Here is an 18,634-nt window from a genome sequence, read left to right on the forward strand (position 1 = left end):
TGGCTCTGCAGCGTTGACCCTTTTAGCTGTGCTCAATTTGGTGGTTACAAGACAATCTCAATGCCAACAAAGAGTGGGTGTTTTCTTTTCAAGTGAGAGATTTTGTATGAAATGCTCTGGCTGTGTTCCCGCCCCACGCTGGGCCAATGGTCTTTACAGATTTTCAGTTTCACTAAGGAGCTACGAGGGAATCAACACTGATGTTATGTTTCGGATCACATCAAAAGCAACGCGCTCTCCACATCGAAGCCGATCGGGAACGGCTGGCCTGGTCTTGCATATATTCAGACATTCTCATTTTTTTATGACCATTTTGCCTGCATTGCCCACTTCGTTTTGCATTCTCCAGCACAGCTGCACAAGCAGTAAAGCTGAGCACCTAAGCTTCATTCTGAGGAGAAAATACATTGCAGATCCTCTCTGAGAGCTGATAGTGACAAAAACAATTCCTTGAGCCAGCTGGGAGTTTTCCACCTGTTTTGCTAAAATGATTTTGAAGTCTTTTGGGAAGTGAAGCTAAAATTGACAGCACTACAATAAATGGAGCAAATAAAAGAAAAATTATACATTTCAAATAATGATTCATGAACAGTTTCTTCTGGGAAGGAAATGTTTTACAAATGACAGATGACAATCTGTGGATCAATGATATATTTTCCGTGGAATATAATCCACTGAATCTGATAGTGATATGCATAAAATTGAAGTATGACAAGTTATTATTTTATGTTATTATTTTTCCTCCAAACTGAAAAAGTCTTTGAATTTTAACTTTTGCTGTATGTTACAACACAAAAGTTTTAAACTGTCAAAATCCTTTATGCAATGTTTTTCTGTGTAATTTCACGAATCCACATCCTCAGTTTCAGAATGGACTACCCTTCTCTTGTTCAGTCTCATTTTTAGTGAAGTTATCCCATCTTATACTAGTCAGATTGATGCATAACATTAGGAATGGTGCACTATTTGTTACACTCTTTGAACTATTCTTGGACATACTCAGTTTCGGGGGGAAACAGCTCAAGGCTAAACCATGGGATTGGTTAAAAAGCAAATATACTGTACATTAAAGAGGCCATCTGTCGTTTCAGTCTCTTCGGTTTGTAATGCAATATATCGCTGATAAGCATATAGAATTTAAGCATAGAGAGAGTGAGGTACATCAGCCTCGAGCAATGAACCTGGCAAGTCTGGAAAAAAATTGAATAAACTCATGATTTCTCTTGCATTTACAAGTTGAGGGGTAGTCATATATCTCAAAATGACAGATGCAAAACTGTCTATCGTGGCAGACATTCCCTATTTCAATCTAAGGTCTTCAAATTGTGGTCATCTAAAGTTTTCTCTTAGTTTGTTTGGTTGTGCTTCACAGAAAAAGAAGCAGACAGAGAAAGCGGTCAGCAGAGGTTCAACGATAAACAACCAAGACATTAAAATAATGAGGAGAGAAAGACAGGAGAAGACATGCAGAAAGAATGAGGAGAAACACAAGTGGAAGAAAAGGCATAACTAGAAGAAGGAGAAGAAGCACAATGAGAATAGGAGGAGAGGAAGGGGCACAAAATAGCAAAGAAGCATTGAAAGGAGACCCAGTAGGAGAAAAATGGAGATGACAAGAATAAAGCAAAAGAAGAAGGCAAAGGAGCAAGAATTGGGATGAGAAGAAGCATGTCAATACATTACAGTAATGGAAATGAGAGTATAAGAAACTCAAACCCTCAGATTCTCAGCTACAGATGTAGTATTTTGAAAAATGTACAGTGGAGTAAGAGATTGACTTCTCCCTGTCTTTATGTAACTAATGACAACGTGAACCATTCCTTCACTGGTATGAAAGCATTATCAGCATGGCTGAGATGATCAGGTGAAACTAAAATATAACCAGATGTATCATCTGAATGACAATGGAAACAGATAACATGTTTGCAAATGACAGAGGCAAGCAAGACTGAGTCTACAGCCTTGCTAGTAGCTTTGTGAGGTTAGTTCTTTGAGCTAAATACTAATGTCAGCATGCTAACTTGCTGATGCTGAGCAGGTGCAATTTTACTACGATCACTACTACGATCACCATCTTAATTTAGTATTTAGCATTCTTGTATTAGTTCTAATCACAAAGTAGAGCTGGGAATGTCAATAGTTTTGAAAATATTTAATCTTAAAGTATCATAAGTATTGGACTAAAAGCGATTGTTGAAAATGTCAATAAAGGTGAAAATATCATCAAATTAGGGTTCATCCTCTTAGTAGCATGAATGTCTCATGCCCCTATTTCATGGCACTTCTTCAAGTAGACATGGGGATATTTCACTGGGAGACTGAAGACTTGCTAGTGATGTCCTTATGATGTATCCTCTGGGAACCATGACTGTCTGTACGACATTCAATGGCAATTGTTTGAATATTTTGGGGTACTCTACAAGATACTGTATGTTTACTTCCTCAGGTCAGCCAGTTAAGGAAGGCCTAAAGAGCATTGTCAGGAAACAGCATTCTTATGACAAAAAAAGAACAAAATACTAGCTTACTTTTTCAGTAATATCTGGTCACAATGGATCCAAATGCCTACATATTAAAATTGAATATTTTGAAAGCATGGAAACATAATTATGTAAATTTTTTTTGTTACTGTGTATTAGCTGATAGAGGTGCACAAGTATATGTAATCAGTAATAATTCACTACGTGCAATCACTTCACTCAATGTTTTTAATCATCCATCAACCCTTCAGTTGATCATTTGATTTCAAAATTAACACTGCAAAGTGATGCTATACAATCAAACTGTGCAAATGTTCGCCGTAAACTATCATTTTGATTTATGACGCATTTGTTGAGTGGACAGGTTTTAGTGTCAATGGATTCACCAAGAAGCAGACACATGATGGAAAAATATTTAATTAAAAGTTGCCATAGAAACAAAAGACAGATCCCTCGTCCTAAACATGATTAATTAGAAAGTCTTGGAAACAGGTAAGATAGGAAAGCACTGTAGTGGCAAGACAAGACGTGACTGATGTGCACGCATCTGTCAAATGATTCATCATACCCTATATTCAATGTACATTCTGCACTCCTGCTGTGATAATACCGGTACTTCCTCTAAATGTATGCTGACACAGTCTGGGAAAGGACTTGTTGGTTCAACAGGCTGATAGAACAGAGAACATCACATGGAAAAGATTGAATTGAAGATGATTAAACTGAAGATTTGCAAGAGATGTGAATTATGGTTGTTCTGGATAACGTGTGATGAGGAAATCACTGGCACACGTATTCATGTAGGCATAAAAATACAGTCATGCAAACAAAACATCTCCTGTAGCTACACACACACACACACACACACACACACACACACACATGCAATACAAACTCTCTTTCTTTCCTCTACTGTGAAAAAAAGGCTAAGAGTCTAAGCACAAATAAGAGGGGAATATGTATAAAAGGAAACCAATGTAATTTTAACCAGGGAGTCTTAACTCTGAGCAATGTGCGATGTAACGCGGCTAAGCAGGGGCTTTGCACAGTGATCCACATGGTGTGTGGCTTTATGAGAGGGCAGATGGTACCACTCAAGCAGGAAGTGATTGACATAATGACATGGCCGACCATGGAATGTGGGTGTATGTGTGTGCTGAATGAGTGTCTGTGTGTGTGTCCAAAGACACATCCTTGAAGTGGATTCAGAGAAATCTCTTTTTTTCACTAAACCATGTTACTCTACTGTGTGTGTGTGTGTGTGTGTGTGTGTGTGTGTGACTGTGCGCGTGTGTGTGTGTGACTGTGCGCGCGTGTGTGTGCATGTGTGCGATATCCAGAAACTGCGCTCTGTAATGTCCGCATGTCGACACAGTGATGATGGCTGATGCACAGCAAAGGCCAGCATCATCACACCGATCATGTATGATTAACCACATATAGTTTAAACTGTGCAGCAAAAATAATTTGAACATGTCAATGTAGTTGCAGTAGCGGGCTCCGTATTTAACTACCTGTGTGTATGTGCATCGTCTGAAAGATAACAGAGAAAACACATGGAGGAAGACTCCACTAGCGTCTCTTTCAGCCTGTTATGATAAATGGAGGTAATTATTTTCTTCTATTCTCGGGAGAACTTTAAAAAAAAAAAAAAAAAAGCTTGCTTAGCGGTCACATGCAGAGAAACTGGGCTGTAATGTCTGGAGTGACATCATTTGTTATTACTTGGGTACCAAAGTGAGGTGAGAGTTGAGGCAATTTTCACTGTGATTACGTCAAGAGGGATTCTGAGTGTACAGGGGTTACACAAGGTGTTCTGCAACCATAAGGTCATGTGTTTGATTCCCTGAAACGGACAATATGCACATCCGTCACCAGCTACGTGTGTCCAGTCTAAGTGCCCTCGATCATGACGCTCAATCCCCTTTGCACTTTTTAAGTTGAGAAAGTTTGTGTAGTAATAAAAAAACCAAATGCAACAGAACACATTCCTTTAAATGTTACTCAAGTTTCCACTGAAGAAACGAAAACATCAGATCTGCGTGGACTGACTAGGAGGCTATTATGTTTTACACAAATTAACACATGAAAAAGCATAAATTTCATGTTTCCTTCATGTTTTCCACAGCTTTCCATCATTTTGAGTTTTCCTGCTGCGATCATCTCAACGCATCCTCTTTTTCTGCAACAATTAAATGTCATCCGACTGGAGACTTAGCACCACCAGCTGTTTATCTCAATATGTTCAACTCCTAATATTTGAATAACAGTAAGTAAAGGAACATTAGTTTGATGCCTGGAATAAAGATTGAGGGGGCGATACTTGCTTTGCACTTTGCAGAGTGAGATAATATTGATCATCTGTTAAATATACTATATTGTCTATCATTACTGATCAAACTGAGGTAGGTACTTTCCATCACAAGGATAAACTTATTTCATTACATGCCATCAGTGTGGTATGACCAAATTATGAAGCAATACTGAAGCGACTTTCTTTTACTTACTTTTCCTTTGAAGGTTACCTGTTAGACCAGTTTATTTAACTTGCAAAGAAGCTCACCGCCTTTAAGGAAATCAAAATGTCATACAGTCTGAGGAAAGAAGGTGTGAACTACATGAAAAATGTGTGAACACATGTTTTTTCTGGCACAGAGACAAGGCCTGAGTTTCCCTGAGAAATCATAAAAAAACACACCCGAACAGGCTGATCAGGTGTTTTTAAATGTTGCGCTGAGCTGTAAAATAATTCGAACAAAATAGCTTGTAGCTCCTGTCTGATATAGTGATACCTGTGGGACCAATGCTGGGACACTTGAAACATAAAAGGAAAGAATTCTTGTTTTGAACGTTTACAGAAATGCTTCAGTTCTTAAAACCCCGCAGGTATTAAGTAATCCTGTATGGTTCTTGGAAAACAGGTGAGGAAAGATAGTGACTCTCATGTTATTACTGCCTCTTGATGAGGCTCCATTATACCTCTCTACCAAACCTAAAGACGACTTTGTCAGTCCATGGTTTTATTTGAAAAAGAAGTCACATTTGAAAGATGAGGAAAAGATTAGTTTGTATCAATTTGATTTAAAGATTTAACGTCAGAGGCTTACAGTCACTGCTTTTAGTAAACTGGAGCCATATGGACATGAACTTGAACTCATTACAGTGTCTCTGGCTGGTTCTAGTCCCCCCCTCCACCAACTGCACCACCCCTGGACCCCACCACGTCTCTCTCTCACCTTCTGTAACTGTTCAGTTTCCTTTATAATTTCTTAGCCATTTGTCATCTGTTCTTCCTCCTAGTCAGTGCCTCTGCATTTCTCGCAGGTCTGGGGGAACTACCATGACTTGTTCCTATTATGTGCAGTACACCTGAGGTGAGCTGAAGAGCTATTTAGCTACTTCTTGGCTATTTGAAGTTCCCTGGATAATTATTTAAAAGGGATCTTCTAAGGTCACAATTCAAAAACCTTGCAAAGACCCACAGGTGATTGGTTTCATTTATAAACTGACTTATGTCTGTGCTTGGTCTTTTGAAATAAAGATTTTAATTAAATTTCTAAAAAGGCTGCCAGTTTGTGTTGAGCCTCTCTGCATTGTTGGTTCAAGGTCTTGTGATGCTCATTTATCTGCATGCTGAGCAACTGGAATTTTGCACAAGTAATGGATTTTTCTGATTAAATAAAAGCCAAAGTTGGTGCTTTTTAAACTCATCGGTGTGTGATTATGATGTAAGAAGGGCTGGAAAAGAGGTGTAAAAGAAATGAAGATTGTTTTTTTGGTGAAGTGCCAGTCAAAAGTTCTGCTCTTCAGCTTTTTCCTTTTCAGTTTTCAATTACAGATCAGTGCTCAGATCTTTATCCCCTGATTAATCCGACTTTGCCGCAAGTTCAAGAAGATCACAATCAAAAGCCTGCGTGTTGTAGCAATGACACACCTTGCCTCTCCTGCTCCCTCCATCTGAGGGCCCGCTGTAGGCTCTAAGGAGGAGTGTAGATGTGAGGAAGAATCGGCTGTTGCATGCTGAGTGATGACGATAGCCGACATAACTAAACCCACCTACAGTTCATTTAAATGCCCGCGCACGGCTCTCCCCTCCAGCTCGTCACAGTGTCTCCCGTTGCTCTGTATTTATAAGGCGCCCCGGTGCGCGGAAAGGCACAAGCATGCCTCGTCTCTAGAGGGGCAGAGCGCGTCGCTGCAACTTGGAGACGTTTTTTTGGATGAAAGAGCCGCTGCTCAGGAGCCGCTGCTGAGGAGGAGACGCGGGAGCGCAGGAGTTTTATCCCAAGTTCGCTGCAGCAGGTCGTTGTGACAGCGACCTTGTTCTCAGGGGTGAGTTGTTGCTTTTATAATTCCCCGTGCTCTTTTTATTTTTTTCTCCCTTTTGTTTCTGTGGAAAATTAAGGCTGCGCATTCCGCTGGTGGATGAGGATGTAGAGCAGATATGATTGAGACTGGATGGAGCGTTTCTGAACTAATGTGCGAACCTGTGGCCTTGTTGATGTTGTTATTTTTTATGGTCATTGTTATTATTTTTTGACCAAAAAAAAAAAAAGTGTCGCCATAACTTGTTGCTCTGGGAAATAGCCATTCGTTTTCAGGTTCGGTGGGAACATCTTGTGCATTTCTGCCGATTGCACTGATGCCTATGAGGAGAGCAGTGCAAAATAAAACCAAACTAGACATTTTAATTACTTGTCCCTTCGTTTTCTGTTAAGTCCTAAAGGTTCTCTGTTTATAGTAGACAGTGTTACACATTTTTTCTCTAAATGCCACTGAAATAATCAGATTCTTTTTTCTTTGCATTTTGGTGTTAGTTTGTCCTGTTTTGTGAAGCTTGGCAATTGCTTTTCTCTAAGTAGCAACACGCAGTTATGCAGCTGCTTATTTGTTATGTTTGGACTTGTCGACTGTTGTCGACATCAGTTTCGTTCTTACAATCAGAAGTTACTAAGGAAATCTGTCACCATTTGGATGATCTGTACAATTTCTTGGTGGTGGTGGTGGTGATTCCAAACGTAGGCTATTTGTTTTGTTGCTTTTGCATGCTGAGTGAGGACATAACAAGCATAACTAAACCTTCCTGTTTGCTAATCTCATTAATCTGGTAAAAAAAAAAGATATGTCCTGCAGTCATCTACAGTATAATGTACACTGTATGTACCTGTAGCCTCTAAGTACCCATTAACTGCAGGGCACATACTTGAGGTATGAGTTGGAATAATATCAGGCACCTAGTTAACGTCATTTACCATGTGAGCATAACATAAACCACAATAATAAAGCTGTTAAAACTATATTTTGACGTGGCCACAAAAATACCTCTTGTACCTAATAATAGCAACATGTGACAGTGTTTTACCTCGAAAGGGTCACTTGAAAAGAATGACATGATCATTTGCTAATGTAGAAATGTATAATGATTATTTTATGTCTGCTAATTGTTCAGGTGCTAAATGGTGCATAAACAATGGTTAATCTTTGCTTGCTTTGGCTAATAGCGTTGTAGTTAATATCCATAACAATATAATGGAGACTCATTTTGTACCCAAATCTGCAGACACTGCAGCAAAAAAGATTTGAATCTTCATATTCAAAGCACATTGGCATCAATATTCACATCCGGTATTGATCCTTTCTTATCTTCGTGGGGCGCAGCTACAAAGAGTGAGGATTAAAGGGCCGCCCATTAAAGTTATTCCTGCGCCCCAGGACACTTCAGTCAATATTTATGAACGGGCGCCAAATTTTTTTGGACTCACAAGTATGAAAATACAAAAGTGTAAAGTGTCAGTGGATGTGTGCGACTTTTATACTTGTGGCCCATACAAGAATATACGAACATCTCCGCGTGACAGTCTCACATAATGGGACTCTGCAGAAGTTGGTAAGTTCAAGGGCATTCCCTGTGATTCCCGACTGTAGGAGAGAGTTCACAAAGGCTCGCTGAACTGTAAGAGCGGCAGAAATAACGAGAAGTGGAGTGTGAGACAGCGGGAACCAACCACAGGCTGATGTTGGAAAGGTGGAGCGCTGACCTTGGTGCTGAATTCTTGCCGTTGTACGGGGCGCGTGCCTGAACTCGCTTTACAGACTGCGTAGCCTATATGGCACGCGCGCTGAGCTGCTTCACGTGCGTTTCTTTTGACGTACTGTACATTCTGGTCAACGCCACCCACGCAGCCGGATGCAACGATTTCAAAGAGCAGCAAACGGGAAATGTGGCCTGAGTTTGTCTTTTTTTTTTTTACTCGTGTAAGGCTCATTTCCAGTGTAAAGACGAGCACAGGCTAAAAAAAATAGGACTGGAGGAGCAAGGTAAACGACTTTAATCGTGTGCCTCGCTCCGTTTTGTTTAGTTTTTTTCGCTCAAAAGTTCTGTTGTGATAATACAAAGACACGCGCAAACATAATCTGTATGTGGTTGCATTAATAAAGAGGAGAGAAGGGTTTGAGACACTGGAGTGTTGGCATTTCCTAAGTATTGTGTTCAAAGGAAACGTTCCTGGCGATAATCACAGCCGCTGCTCCATCACAGGCACATCGGTCTTTCTGCAATACAAAGTTTTTGATTTCAAAACTTTAAAAAGCTGTGTCTCGACCAGATTTAAGTTCCACTCGAAGTGGCTGAAAATAGTGGAAAACACACAACTTTATGTTTCACGTGCCCTTCTATTGGGGATGGAGAATACCAGTGATGGAAAAATCCTTAACTTAAGTAAAAGTAGCTACATTCCAACCATGTAAATATACTCTATTATGCCAACAGTTCTGCAATAAAACAAGTAAAATACACGTAAATTCAAAGATTTGGGCTATATTATTGGAATGTTATTATTGAGGTGTGTAAACTGCTTCATCTACTGTTGGATACTTTAATCTCTAAAAATGCATCATACTGTATAAAGTGATCACATATTTTAATCTTGTGTAATTATAGCTGTTAAATATATGTAGCAGAGTTAAACGTTCAATATTTCCCTATGAAATGTAGTGGAGTAGAATACCACAAGAAGTACCACAAAATTATACTCTGTACTTAATTAAATAGTTACATTTCAACCTTGGAGAAAACAAACAGCAGTTGCTGAGCAAAGAAAACTTTTCCAAATATTGTTAGTCTTTTTGTTTCATGCACGGAAGCTAAGCCAATATTTGCCTTTGAAACATTACACATTAATAGTCTGCAGAGGTGCAGGCGTGTCTGATCTGTTGGATAATATTACCTCCTACTTTAATGATTCATATCCTCTTTGACTGATGTTACACTGTAAACAAATCATGCAGTCAAGTCAAGGTAATCTCCAACTAAAAGAACTTCTGTTTCCTCCTCCTTCTCCCTCTGTTGCTTTTCAGGAAAATCCCTGGGAACACGCATACACTCATACGTAAGCGCACACACACACACACACACACGATAACACACAGGCAACATGCAGGAGTCAGAGCCTACAGTGTGCCAGCTGCAGCCCAACATCATCTCAGTGCGTCTTTTCAAGAGGAAGGTTGGCGGTCTGGGTTTCCTGGTGAAGCAGAGGGTGTCCAAGCCACCTGTCATCGTGTCAGACCTCATTCGTGGGGGGGCAGCTGAGGAGTGTGGTCTGGTGCAGGTGGGCGATATCGTCCTGGCTGTCAACAACAAGCCCCTGGTGGACCTGTCCTATGAACGTGCCCTGGAGACGCTGAAGAATGTGTCGCCCGAGAGCCACGCCGTGCTCATCCTCCGTGGGCCTGAGGGCTTCACCACCCACCTGGAGACCACCCTGTCTGGAGATGGCCGCCAGCGCACAGTGAGGGTTACACGCCCCGCCTTCCCACCTTCAAAGTCCTATGAGCACTGCTCCCCTCTCAGTCCATTCAGCCCAGGGCAGCAGCAGCAGGTCAACAAAGAGCCCCAGCTTAGGGCAATAGAGAACCTGTCCTCTCCGTCCATCACCCAGTCCCTCCTGCAGAGGGGAGGCGTACAGGCCCAGGACCCCCTGCTGATGAGGGACGGGGGCCGTGGAGCTCTCTTGTGCAACGGGCTGGAGGAGAACAACGAGCTGCTGAAGGAGATCGAACCAGTGCTGCGCCTCATCAAAAACAGCAAAAAGGAGATCAATGGAGAAGGCCAGCAGTATGCCGGGAGGAGGGACGCTGAGATTCAAGTGGCCTGGTAATTTCTGATGTGATACTGCCTTATTGATCCCCTAGCTAAAGTGTCTTTGTGCTTGTTCCCTTCCACAGTGCAGGTTGGCGTTAGCGCCCAGGTAGAATTAGAGTTAGGACTTAGGTCAAGGACTCTTCAACAAGGTGGTGAATGGCTGATACATGAGCTTGCACAGGGTTGTCCGATTGAAGGAAAAGTCTACCCACTGACTTTGCCCCGCTGCAGTCCCTAAACTCCCTGACCCAGCTGTGCTGCACTAGCTGTTACAGACTCTATCATTCAGAGTCTCAATCACCTAATAGGACTCAGTGTACAGTGCAGAGTAATTACTGTCTGCATGCTAGTCTCTAGCCAACCTCAGCTCAAATGACATTGCTCACAACACTCGTCATGACCATTTCAGTTGCTGTTCTCAAATTCCTGGAAAAACTGCTTTTTGTAAGTTCATGTAAATTTTCTCTTGCCTTTCGACAGTTTCCCAAACTTTAAAAGAAACTTCCTGTATTGTTTCATTTTATTTTGCTTAGTTTTGGCAACAGAAAATTTCAACATTTTCATATTTGAATATTTGACAATGCCATTATAATTTGCATTAATTTGAGGACTTTTTACAGTTCAAATATTTTAGTACAGACAGATGCATCTGCTTCATTAGCATTGTTGTCAGTTCCTAAATCAATGTGACATACTGTAGTATACTCCAATTTGCATACTGCAATGCAAAACTTGTCACAAACCTGTCATTAGACCATCCAAAACCTCTTTCAAACAGACCTTGTTGGTTATGTGCAGCAGTGTTTCAGCAAGCAGGTAGTTGAGAAATGTGAAATTGGTAACTATTCTGTATATTTGACATGTCTCCTTTTAACTTTTAGTGAAGAAAACTCACAGATGTTGAACTCGATTTGCTTTCAGTTTGTTCGAAGTGTTCACTCTGCATCAGTTTTTCACCAGACTTCTCAGTCTGAGCCAATACTCCATCTCCAACTCTGTGTAAATGGTCTGCACAGTGTACTGTTGATATTGGCGTCTCGGTTTTCTGCTATTGTCCTCCCACGACCAATTGAAATCAAATTGAGGCTACAGTCTCTTTGAATCAATATCTCATTCTTGACCAATCCAAGCACATCCTCCTCTCTTTCATAAATACACTGTGAGTGATTCATTGCTTTCTAGGGAGACAAAAAAAACTCAAAGCAGGGACAGTGAAGTCTTGCTAAAATATTTTTTATTTTGTTTTAATGTGGTCATCCACAAATGGGGATTTAAGACTATAGATAACCTAAAAACATGTTGACATTTGGTCAGCACCAGGAAGGAGTCAGCTAACTTAATTTTAGATTCTGTTTTAGCTTTCCGAAGACTTCTGAATAGAAGCTATTGAGGAAGGTTATTGTGAAGAGAACAGCCAACATTATCTGTTTTTTTTTTGTCTCGGTACATTTGTTCAGTAACATCTCTGAAATGATTTCTTCAATTTCCCTGGGATGGGATGGCACGGCACATTATAACTGATAGCTTGTTTTCAGAGTGGAGTCTAATGACAAATGACACATTTAACGTTGTTTCTGTGTGTTTGAACTCCACCTCTGATTTGTGGGGATGAATATGCTTTTGCAAATTGTGGCAATAAAGAGATTCAGTGTGACAGGGAGTGTGAAAGAAGGGAGAAGGGACGCCTGTAAGAATTTACAATTAGCATTGACACGTGCTCATGAGGAAGATGGGAGGGGGGTGAAATGTGTGTGGGCGTTTTCGATTGGAGGAATGCAAACTTGAAATCACACGCAGATGAGTTTGCCTTATTTATTCATGTCTCGTGTGGTTTGCCACAGTGGAAGCACAGGGATCTCCCCTCCCCCCTTTTAGGCTCTCAGGATGGTAGTGAGATCTCTCCTGGTTCATATCCTGTTCATTTTTTTTCTTTTGGATGGGGGGGGGGGGTGAATGGCAGCTGTTTGTATAGTAAAGTGAATTCTTATATTGCCGTTCATCATCTTGAGTCACAAATTTGTCTCTTCAGCCATATATCTGTTTAAATAAGCTATAACTAAATCAGTGTTCTTACCAGTCTAAATGCAGAATTAAAAGCAAAGAAGTAAGCTTGTAATGAGAAACTTAAACATAGCTAATTCATAAATTAATTCCCTGCATGACATAGGAACATTTACGCAGGCGAAAGTGATGTTTTCTTTCCATTTATTTGCAGATAACCTAAACAATCCAACCGTGGCTAAAATGATTGAAATCACAGATACAATGTCCGCATTTCTTGCTCCCACTTCTTCTCAAAAGTTGGAGAGCAAAGCTGTGGTGACAAATAGCCGAAGCTGACCCACATGTAGGAGCAAGTTGTCCTTCTGCAGCACAGTAACAGGTGCTAAAATTTAACACAGGAGAGCCTGATCGACGTCAGCCAAGCTCCGTCTACACACCCACTAAGTCCTCAACAGAGAAAACACCCATGTGGGTATGCGGAGCCTTTAGAAATCATGCAGGGATTTCTGATTTAACAGCATTTTGGAAGGTGTACAAGTCTTATGTTTTATTTATTCGCAAAAGGAGGAAGAAATGAGCCTTGTTTACTATATCTGTGCATTTGCATGTGTGTGTATGTGTGTGCATGGTATTGGCTGGGATTTTACAGTGAAATGAAAGACTAGTTTTGCGCCAGATGTGAGCTCACACACCTGACAGTAAATTGTGTCTGACTTCCAGGGACCTCGGCGTGGGAAATGGCACGTCTCCCCAGCTGGTGTCAGATAACGACAGAATGCTGGAAAACATGCCGGTGGTGCTCAACAAAAGTGACACTGACAAGGTAAAATGAAACAAATGCTCAACCCTTGAAACAACTTAAAGCGAGAAAGATTATGTTTGAGAATAAGTTTGTGGAGCTCTACTCTGCTAGATCAATAACTTGAAGATCCTTTTCCCTTTTCTGTGTGTGTGTGTGTGTGTGTGTGTGTGTGTGTGTGTGTGTGTATGTTTGCGTAAGTGTTTCTGAGCGGGCTTGCTAAGTGAATCTCTGTAGCTGTATAATGCATGTGCATCCATGACTGCCTTTGCCTGTCTGGCTCTTTTAGCCTTGTACAATAATCCACACTATTGGCCCATTCCATGCTTTCAGAAACTGAGCACGCACATCTGTCTTGCTTCTTTGCACATAGTAATAAAGCCCTTGCTTAAGATCCCATCACCTAGGCATTAGATCCTTCCGGCTGCAAGCTGGTGCAGCATTAAATCCAGCTTATGGCTCCTACACAGAAGGGTCTGGTCGCAGGTCTGAGAGTCTGTGACAGGGATCGTGTCGTAATCTGCACATGGTCCGTGTTAGCCACCCACTTGTGACGTCGCTCGAGCCCCCATCAATGGGACCGGATGGGGGGAAATGATTCCAGGAGGCCTAATGAATGCATGCAGCTGCTGATCCATCTCTCGGCATCAAATGTGGCCCCTCTTGAAATGATCCAGCCCCCCAGACCGCAGAGAAGAGAGTGTTAATGTACATGCTTGTGAGAATAGAGAAAAGGCGGGGGAAGGTACAGTTACAGGATATGCATATATTATGTGGTAAGAAACCATATGTCTTTAGCGGTAGTGTGTGCTCAGCCTGAAAAAGCTTGTTTGCCTATGTTCTGGAGAGAAGGTGTGTTTGAGAAGTGAAATCTGCATCAGTATGTGTGTGTATATGTGTGTCTAGTATATACATATGTACTGACTCATCCAGCAGGAAGTTCCCCCGCGGGCATTTTTCTAGACATTGATGCTAACATTGATGGCTCATTGCTAGGTTTTTTTTAATTTAATAGACTCCAGTCAGACACTTTAAGTTAATTTAAAAAAAGAAAAAAAAAGAAAAAAAAAAGAAGGAGTGAAATGATTTCAGAAAATTAAGTCAAATTTTTGTACCATTAAATATGAGGATTTAAAGTGACACATCGATGGCCTGCAAATTAGTGTTCTCACTTTGGTGAAGGATTGTCTGTGTGACTCCAGCTTGAGCTTCTGCTCCTGCATAATTTAATGTTTAATAAGCCTGTTGAAAAGGATAGGTGGCAGAATGTTCTGTCAGATTCCAGCAGCCACTGAGCTGAAGACACCACTTTTGAAGATGCACTGAAAGCAGAGAATATGCCTCTGTGCCTCCTTTTTTTTTAAAACACGCCATTGCTCAATCGTCACTGAATAAGGTGCCAATTATCAAACCATAAATGAATTTAGTTGCCTTCAAAAAACATGACCAAACGATATGAATATTCAATGGGCAACATGTCTTTCCATTTCTCAGACTGTCAGTCTCATTTTCTTCTTTTTCTTTCTTCCCATCTACCCCCCGTCTTGCGCACATCATCTCCATTTCCTATCAAAAGTTTTAATTGATGGGTGAATGAGGAACTTTTACTGCATAACTGCATTTACCAGAAAGACTTTGGTGATTACGCCCCATTATGAAATTATCTTCATCAGATTAGCCTCAATTATCGTCATTTCTAGCTTCCCTTCTGTTACATCCACACCTTGTTCTTGACATTGAAGCCTAGTGATTGACGCTGTATATAGATATCAGAATAGTGAAAAAAAGGCAGATAACAAATGAAGACCTACTGGTAGGTCAGGGGTTCATTCTACCCATGTACTGCACTTATATAGCGCTTTTCTAGTGTTATCGACCACTCAAAGCGCTTTACACTATAAGCCACATTCACCCATTCACACATACATTCATACAGCACTTTTTTCTACACATACACATATACTTTTCTACCACACGTACACATTCACACACCAGTACATCATTCCAGTATCTTGCCCAAGGACACTTCGACATGCAGACAGATAGAGCTGGGAATCAAACTGCCTAACGTCCGATTAGTGGATGACTCGCTCTACCTCCTGAGCCACAGCTACAGCAAGATAATGATCCAAAACACTAGAAGAAGAAAAACTAGATGGTGGCCGCACATGTTGGAAGAGTAGCATAGTCTCCAGAGTTAAACCTCATGGAGCTGGTTTGGGATGAACTGGACTGAAAGTGATAGTAAAGCAAACTGCAAGTGCAACACTTTCATGGGAACTTCTGCAACAGTGTTGGGGTGAAGTTTCTGAAGAATTTTTCATCTCCATTGTAGAAAGAATGTCGATTTAGGTCAAATGTAAGATTCAAGATTCTATGAGGTTGAAAAAAGCAGGCTAACCTTTTGATTTTTGCAGATTGAAATGATAGCTGTTTTATCAGCTAGCTAGCTAATTAAGGTAAAATAAGCTGAGGGAGAAGAAGAGCAGGGCAGAGGCAGCAATGCTAGACCGGTTTCCACACAGTGGGGACATACTTAACTGTGGATGTGGATGTTTTTCATCAGCTGAATCTAATGGGGATCCTCTTAAGTACAGCAAACATACAGCTTCTTTGTTAAACTATTTATTAATTAATCCTGGTCCCAGTTTGTAGTATTCATTACAATTGAAAGTTACATCCAGTAATTCTGTCCAGTTGACCCCAAAAATTATGTCAAAAATCTATGATGTACTGGGACGCTCTGCCCCCAAACTACATGACATTATGTTTAGCAAAAGGTTAATTGGATCTGTGGAGAATCATATAGGACACATAATTCTCTCCCTTTATCTTTCTATGGGCCTGTCGCCCATACATTTACTTAAAATGTAATTTGGCTCATTTTAGCGGTCATTCATTAGCTTACCTTGCTCTCAAGAAACATTTTTAAGGGGCAAAAATGATGTTCTTCCATGGTGACATTTCAAATTTACACATGTCTAAATAAAGAAGAAGTAAACTGACATTTACAGATTGTTCATATATATATAAACAGGCTGTCTCTGAAACCTGCACGTGGCATTAATAGAAATGGCTTTCTAAAATGTAAATGCCAAAGCTATAGCTTCCGGTCAGTGAGCGACAAGCCTAATATTCAAATGATGCACAAATGCTCTGCTTGTTTACGTCAACAAGCCTTAATCCTCTGCGTCTTACTTTCTTTGCCTGTTCGACTGAGAGTCACTTTACGGTACAGTGATCTTCATTTGCTGTCCACAACCTCAGTGATAACAATGTGTCATATCTGAACCGCATGGTGGGGGTTACTGCTGTTGGAGCATAAACACACAGGAACTAAGCTCTTTACTCTCAGTGTGTGCAAAATCAAATTCGATTCAAACCACCTCATTCCTCTCCACTGTTCGAGAGGACGTGAAATGACAATGAGACTCAACCGATGTGACAGTGTTGGTATTCATCTCCCCCAGCAGGCATAATAATTGTCTCACCGTTGTTCAGAATCTGCTCCACTGTATGATTAACAATGCAGTGCGAGATGATGAAAGACCTTCCAAGGTGTTGGATTGATTACTCTTGATGTTTGGCAATCACCCCGTGCCTTTCTCTGGAAAGACACAGTTGGCTTTGGGGTTAAATTGCAGGCATTCATCAGTCAATAGCTACACTATTGGAAAACCCAGTGAGCCAAGAGTTAGCTTGCCATCAACTTGCTGCTAAATGTTGATTGCCTTTATAGTCGAGTGGGAAATAAAAGAAATGGAAGAGGGAGAGAATGTAAGTGCTTTCTTTGCGTAACTCTTTGTGAGAGACTTAAGCATAATAGCAAACTGATTTGCCATCGAGAATACAGTCCACAGAGGAAGCTCTTTGCCTTACAATGGTTGTAAGAGTCCTGTTCAAAAAATGCCTTCAGATATTACTCATGTTAGTCCCATTTTAAGTCGATGTCCAATTTTTGCACTCAAATCCACTTCCCCGCAGTAGGAGGGCTGCGTCACTTTTCAGCTTACCTCAGTATGACTCCCCAGTCATAAGCAACTTATCCAGCTTGCACTAAAGGTGTCTCAGAGGTCAGAATGTATTAGCCAGATATAGTACAAAGGCATGAAGTAAGGATTGATGCGTACATGTCTGTGTCCTCTTTCCAGCCCCCGGAACAGGGCAAGACCTCACCTACCAAGACGCTGCAGAACGGCAGTCCCTCCAAATGCCCCCGTTTCATAAAGATCAAGAACTGGGAGACTGGCACCGTCTACAGCGACACACTCCACCACTGCTCCAGCAAGGTAAGGTATATGGAAATCAGTCCAATTAAAGGTTGAATAAAGCAGTCTGCTGCAGTGTTTACGTTTATCGCTGAGGCAACCATCCTGGAGAAGATGAGAAAGATTTTGATATCATGATTCAAGTCATCCTATAATAGCCAGGGTTTCTGTGCCATTGTTGAATCTCAATGAAGGCTCAGAGGTGCTATTGTGTCCTCGTGCCCTAACACCCTTTACTAAATTGAGAAAGATCAAATCTATTGGCACTAAGTGACCAGACAAACAGAAAGACTGCAATTGTAATGCAATACAATACAACAGACGTGTATTAAAAACAACTTCATTTAAAATTCTTTTGAGATTACTTTTTGTCAACAACAATTGAAGATTATAAGCTTCACAATGAGAGCATTTATTATAGGACTTGTGTAGCTACTGATATGCATTACAATTCACACGGTTTCTATTGTTCTGTGGTGTCTTTTTTAACTGGTTAATTTGTTGACACATGATAAAAAAGAAAACATGATGTCAGATTGTAACCTAACACGATGTCACATACTAACAAGTCAAGCAGAAGCCCTGTGTGTCAGTCTTTGCATAAAGTCACAGACATGCAGAGCTTTCATACGGTTGGTCAACTAACAAAGGTGACAGATCATTTGCGCCTTCAACAGTGTCTTAAAGGCACTGATGAGTATCAAATACAGTACCTTGGTTGACTGAACAAACATTTAGCCTGCAGACTTACCAACAAATAATTTGCAAGTCAAGTAGATTGAAGAATAATAGCACAGCGTGGTGTGCCTTTTCTCTGCTTCTCACTAACCATACATACATTAGAGAGCTGCTTGCCTGAAGTGTTTGTGATTCTGCTTGCTACTATTTAACCAGGAAGTGGGGAGTTACTGAACTCTATGTATGAAACAACCTTCAGAAA

The 18,634-nt window shown here is 40.9% G+C and overlaps 1 protein-coding gene across 1 annotated transcript in view; it reads left to right on the top strand.

The window, feature by feature from the left end:
• Nucleotides 1-6,659: 6,659 nt before the first annotated feature.
• nos1 (nitric oxide synthase 1 (neuronal)) overlaps nt 6,660-18,634 on the top strand; it is a 36,878-nt gene continuing 24,903 nt past the window's right edge. Inside the window, exons 1-4 of the mRNA XM_023417181.2 lie at nt 6,660-6,812; nt 9,837-10,635; nt 13,348-13,450; nt 17,578-17,715. Coding sequence (XP_023272949.2) covers nt 9,914-10,635; nt 13,348-13,450; nt 17,578-17,715 — 963 coding nt within the window. The 5' untranslated portion in view covers nt 6,660-6,812; nt 9,837-9,913. The remainder of the gene's footprint in view (nt 6,813-9,836; nt 10,636-13,347; nt 13,451-17,577; nt 17,716-18,634) is intronic.

The sequence above is a fragment of the Seriola lalandi genome, unplaced genomic scaffold (assembly GCF_002814215.2).
Source record: "Seriola lalandi dorsalis isolate HSWRI2012SDOR001 ecotype SW California unplaced genomic scaffold, Sedor1 jcf7180002054572, whole genome shotgun sequence".
Lineage (NCBI taxonomy): Eukaryota > Metazoa > Chordata > Actinopteri > Carangiformes > Carangidae > Seriola > Seriola lalandi.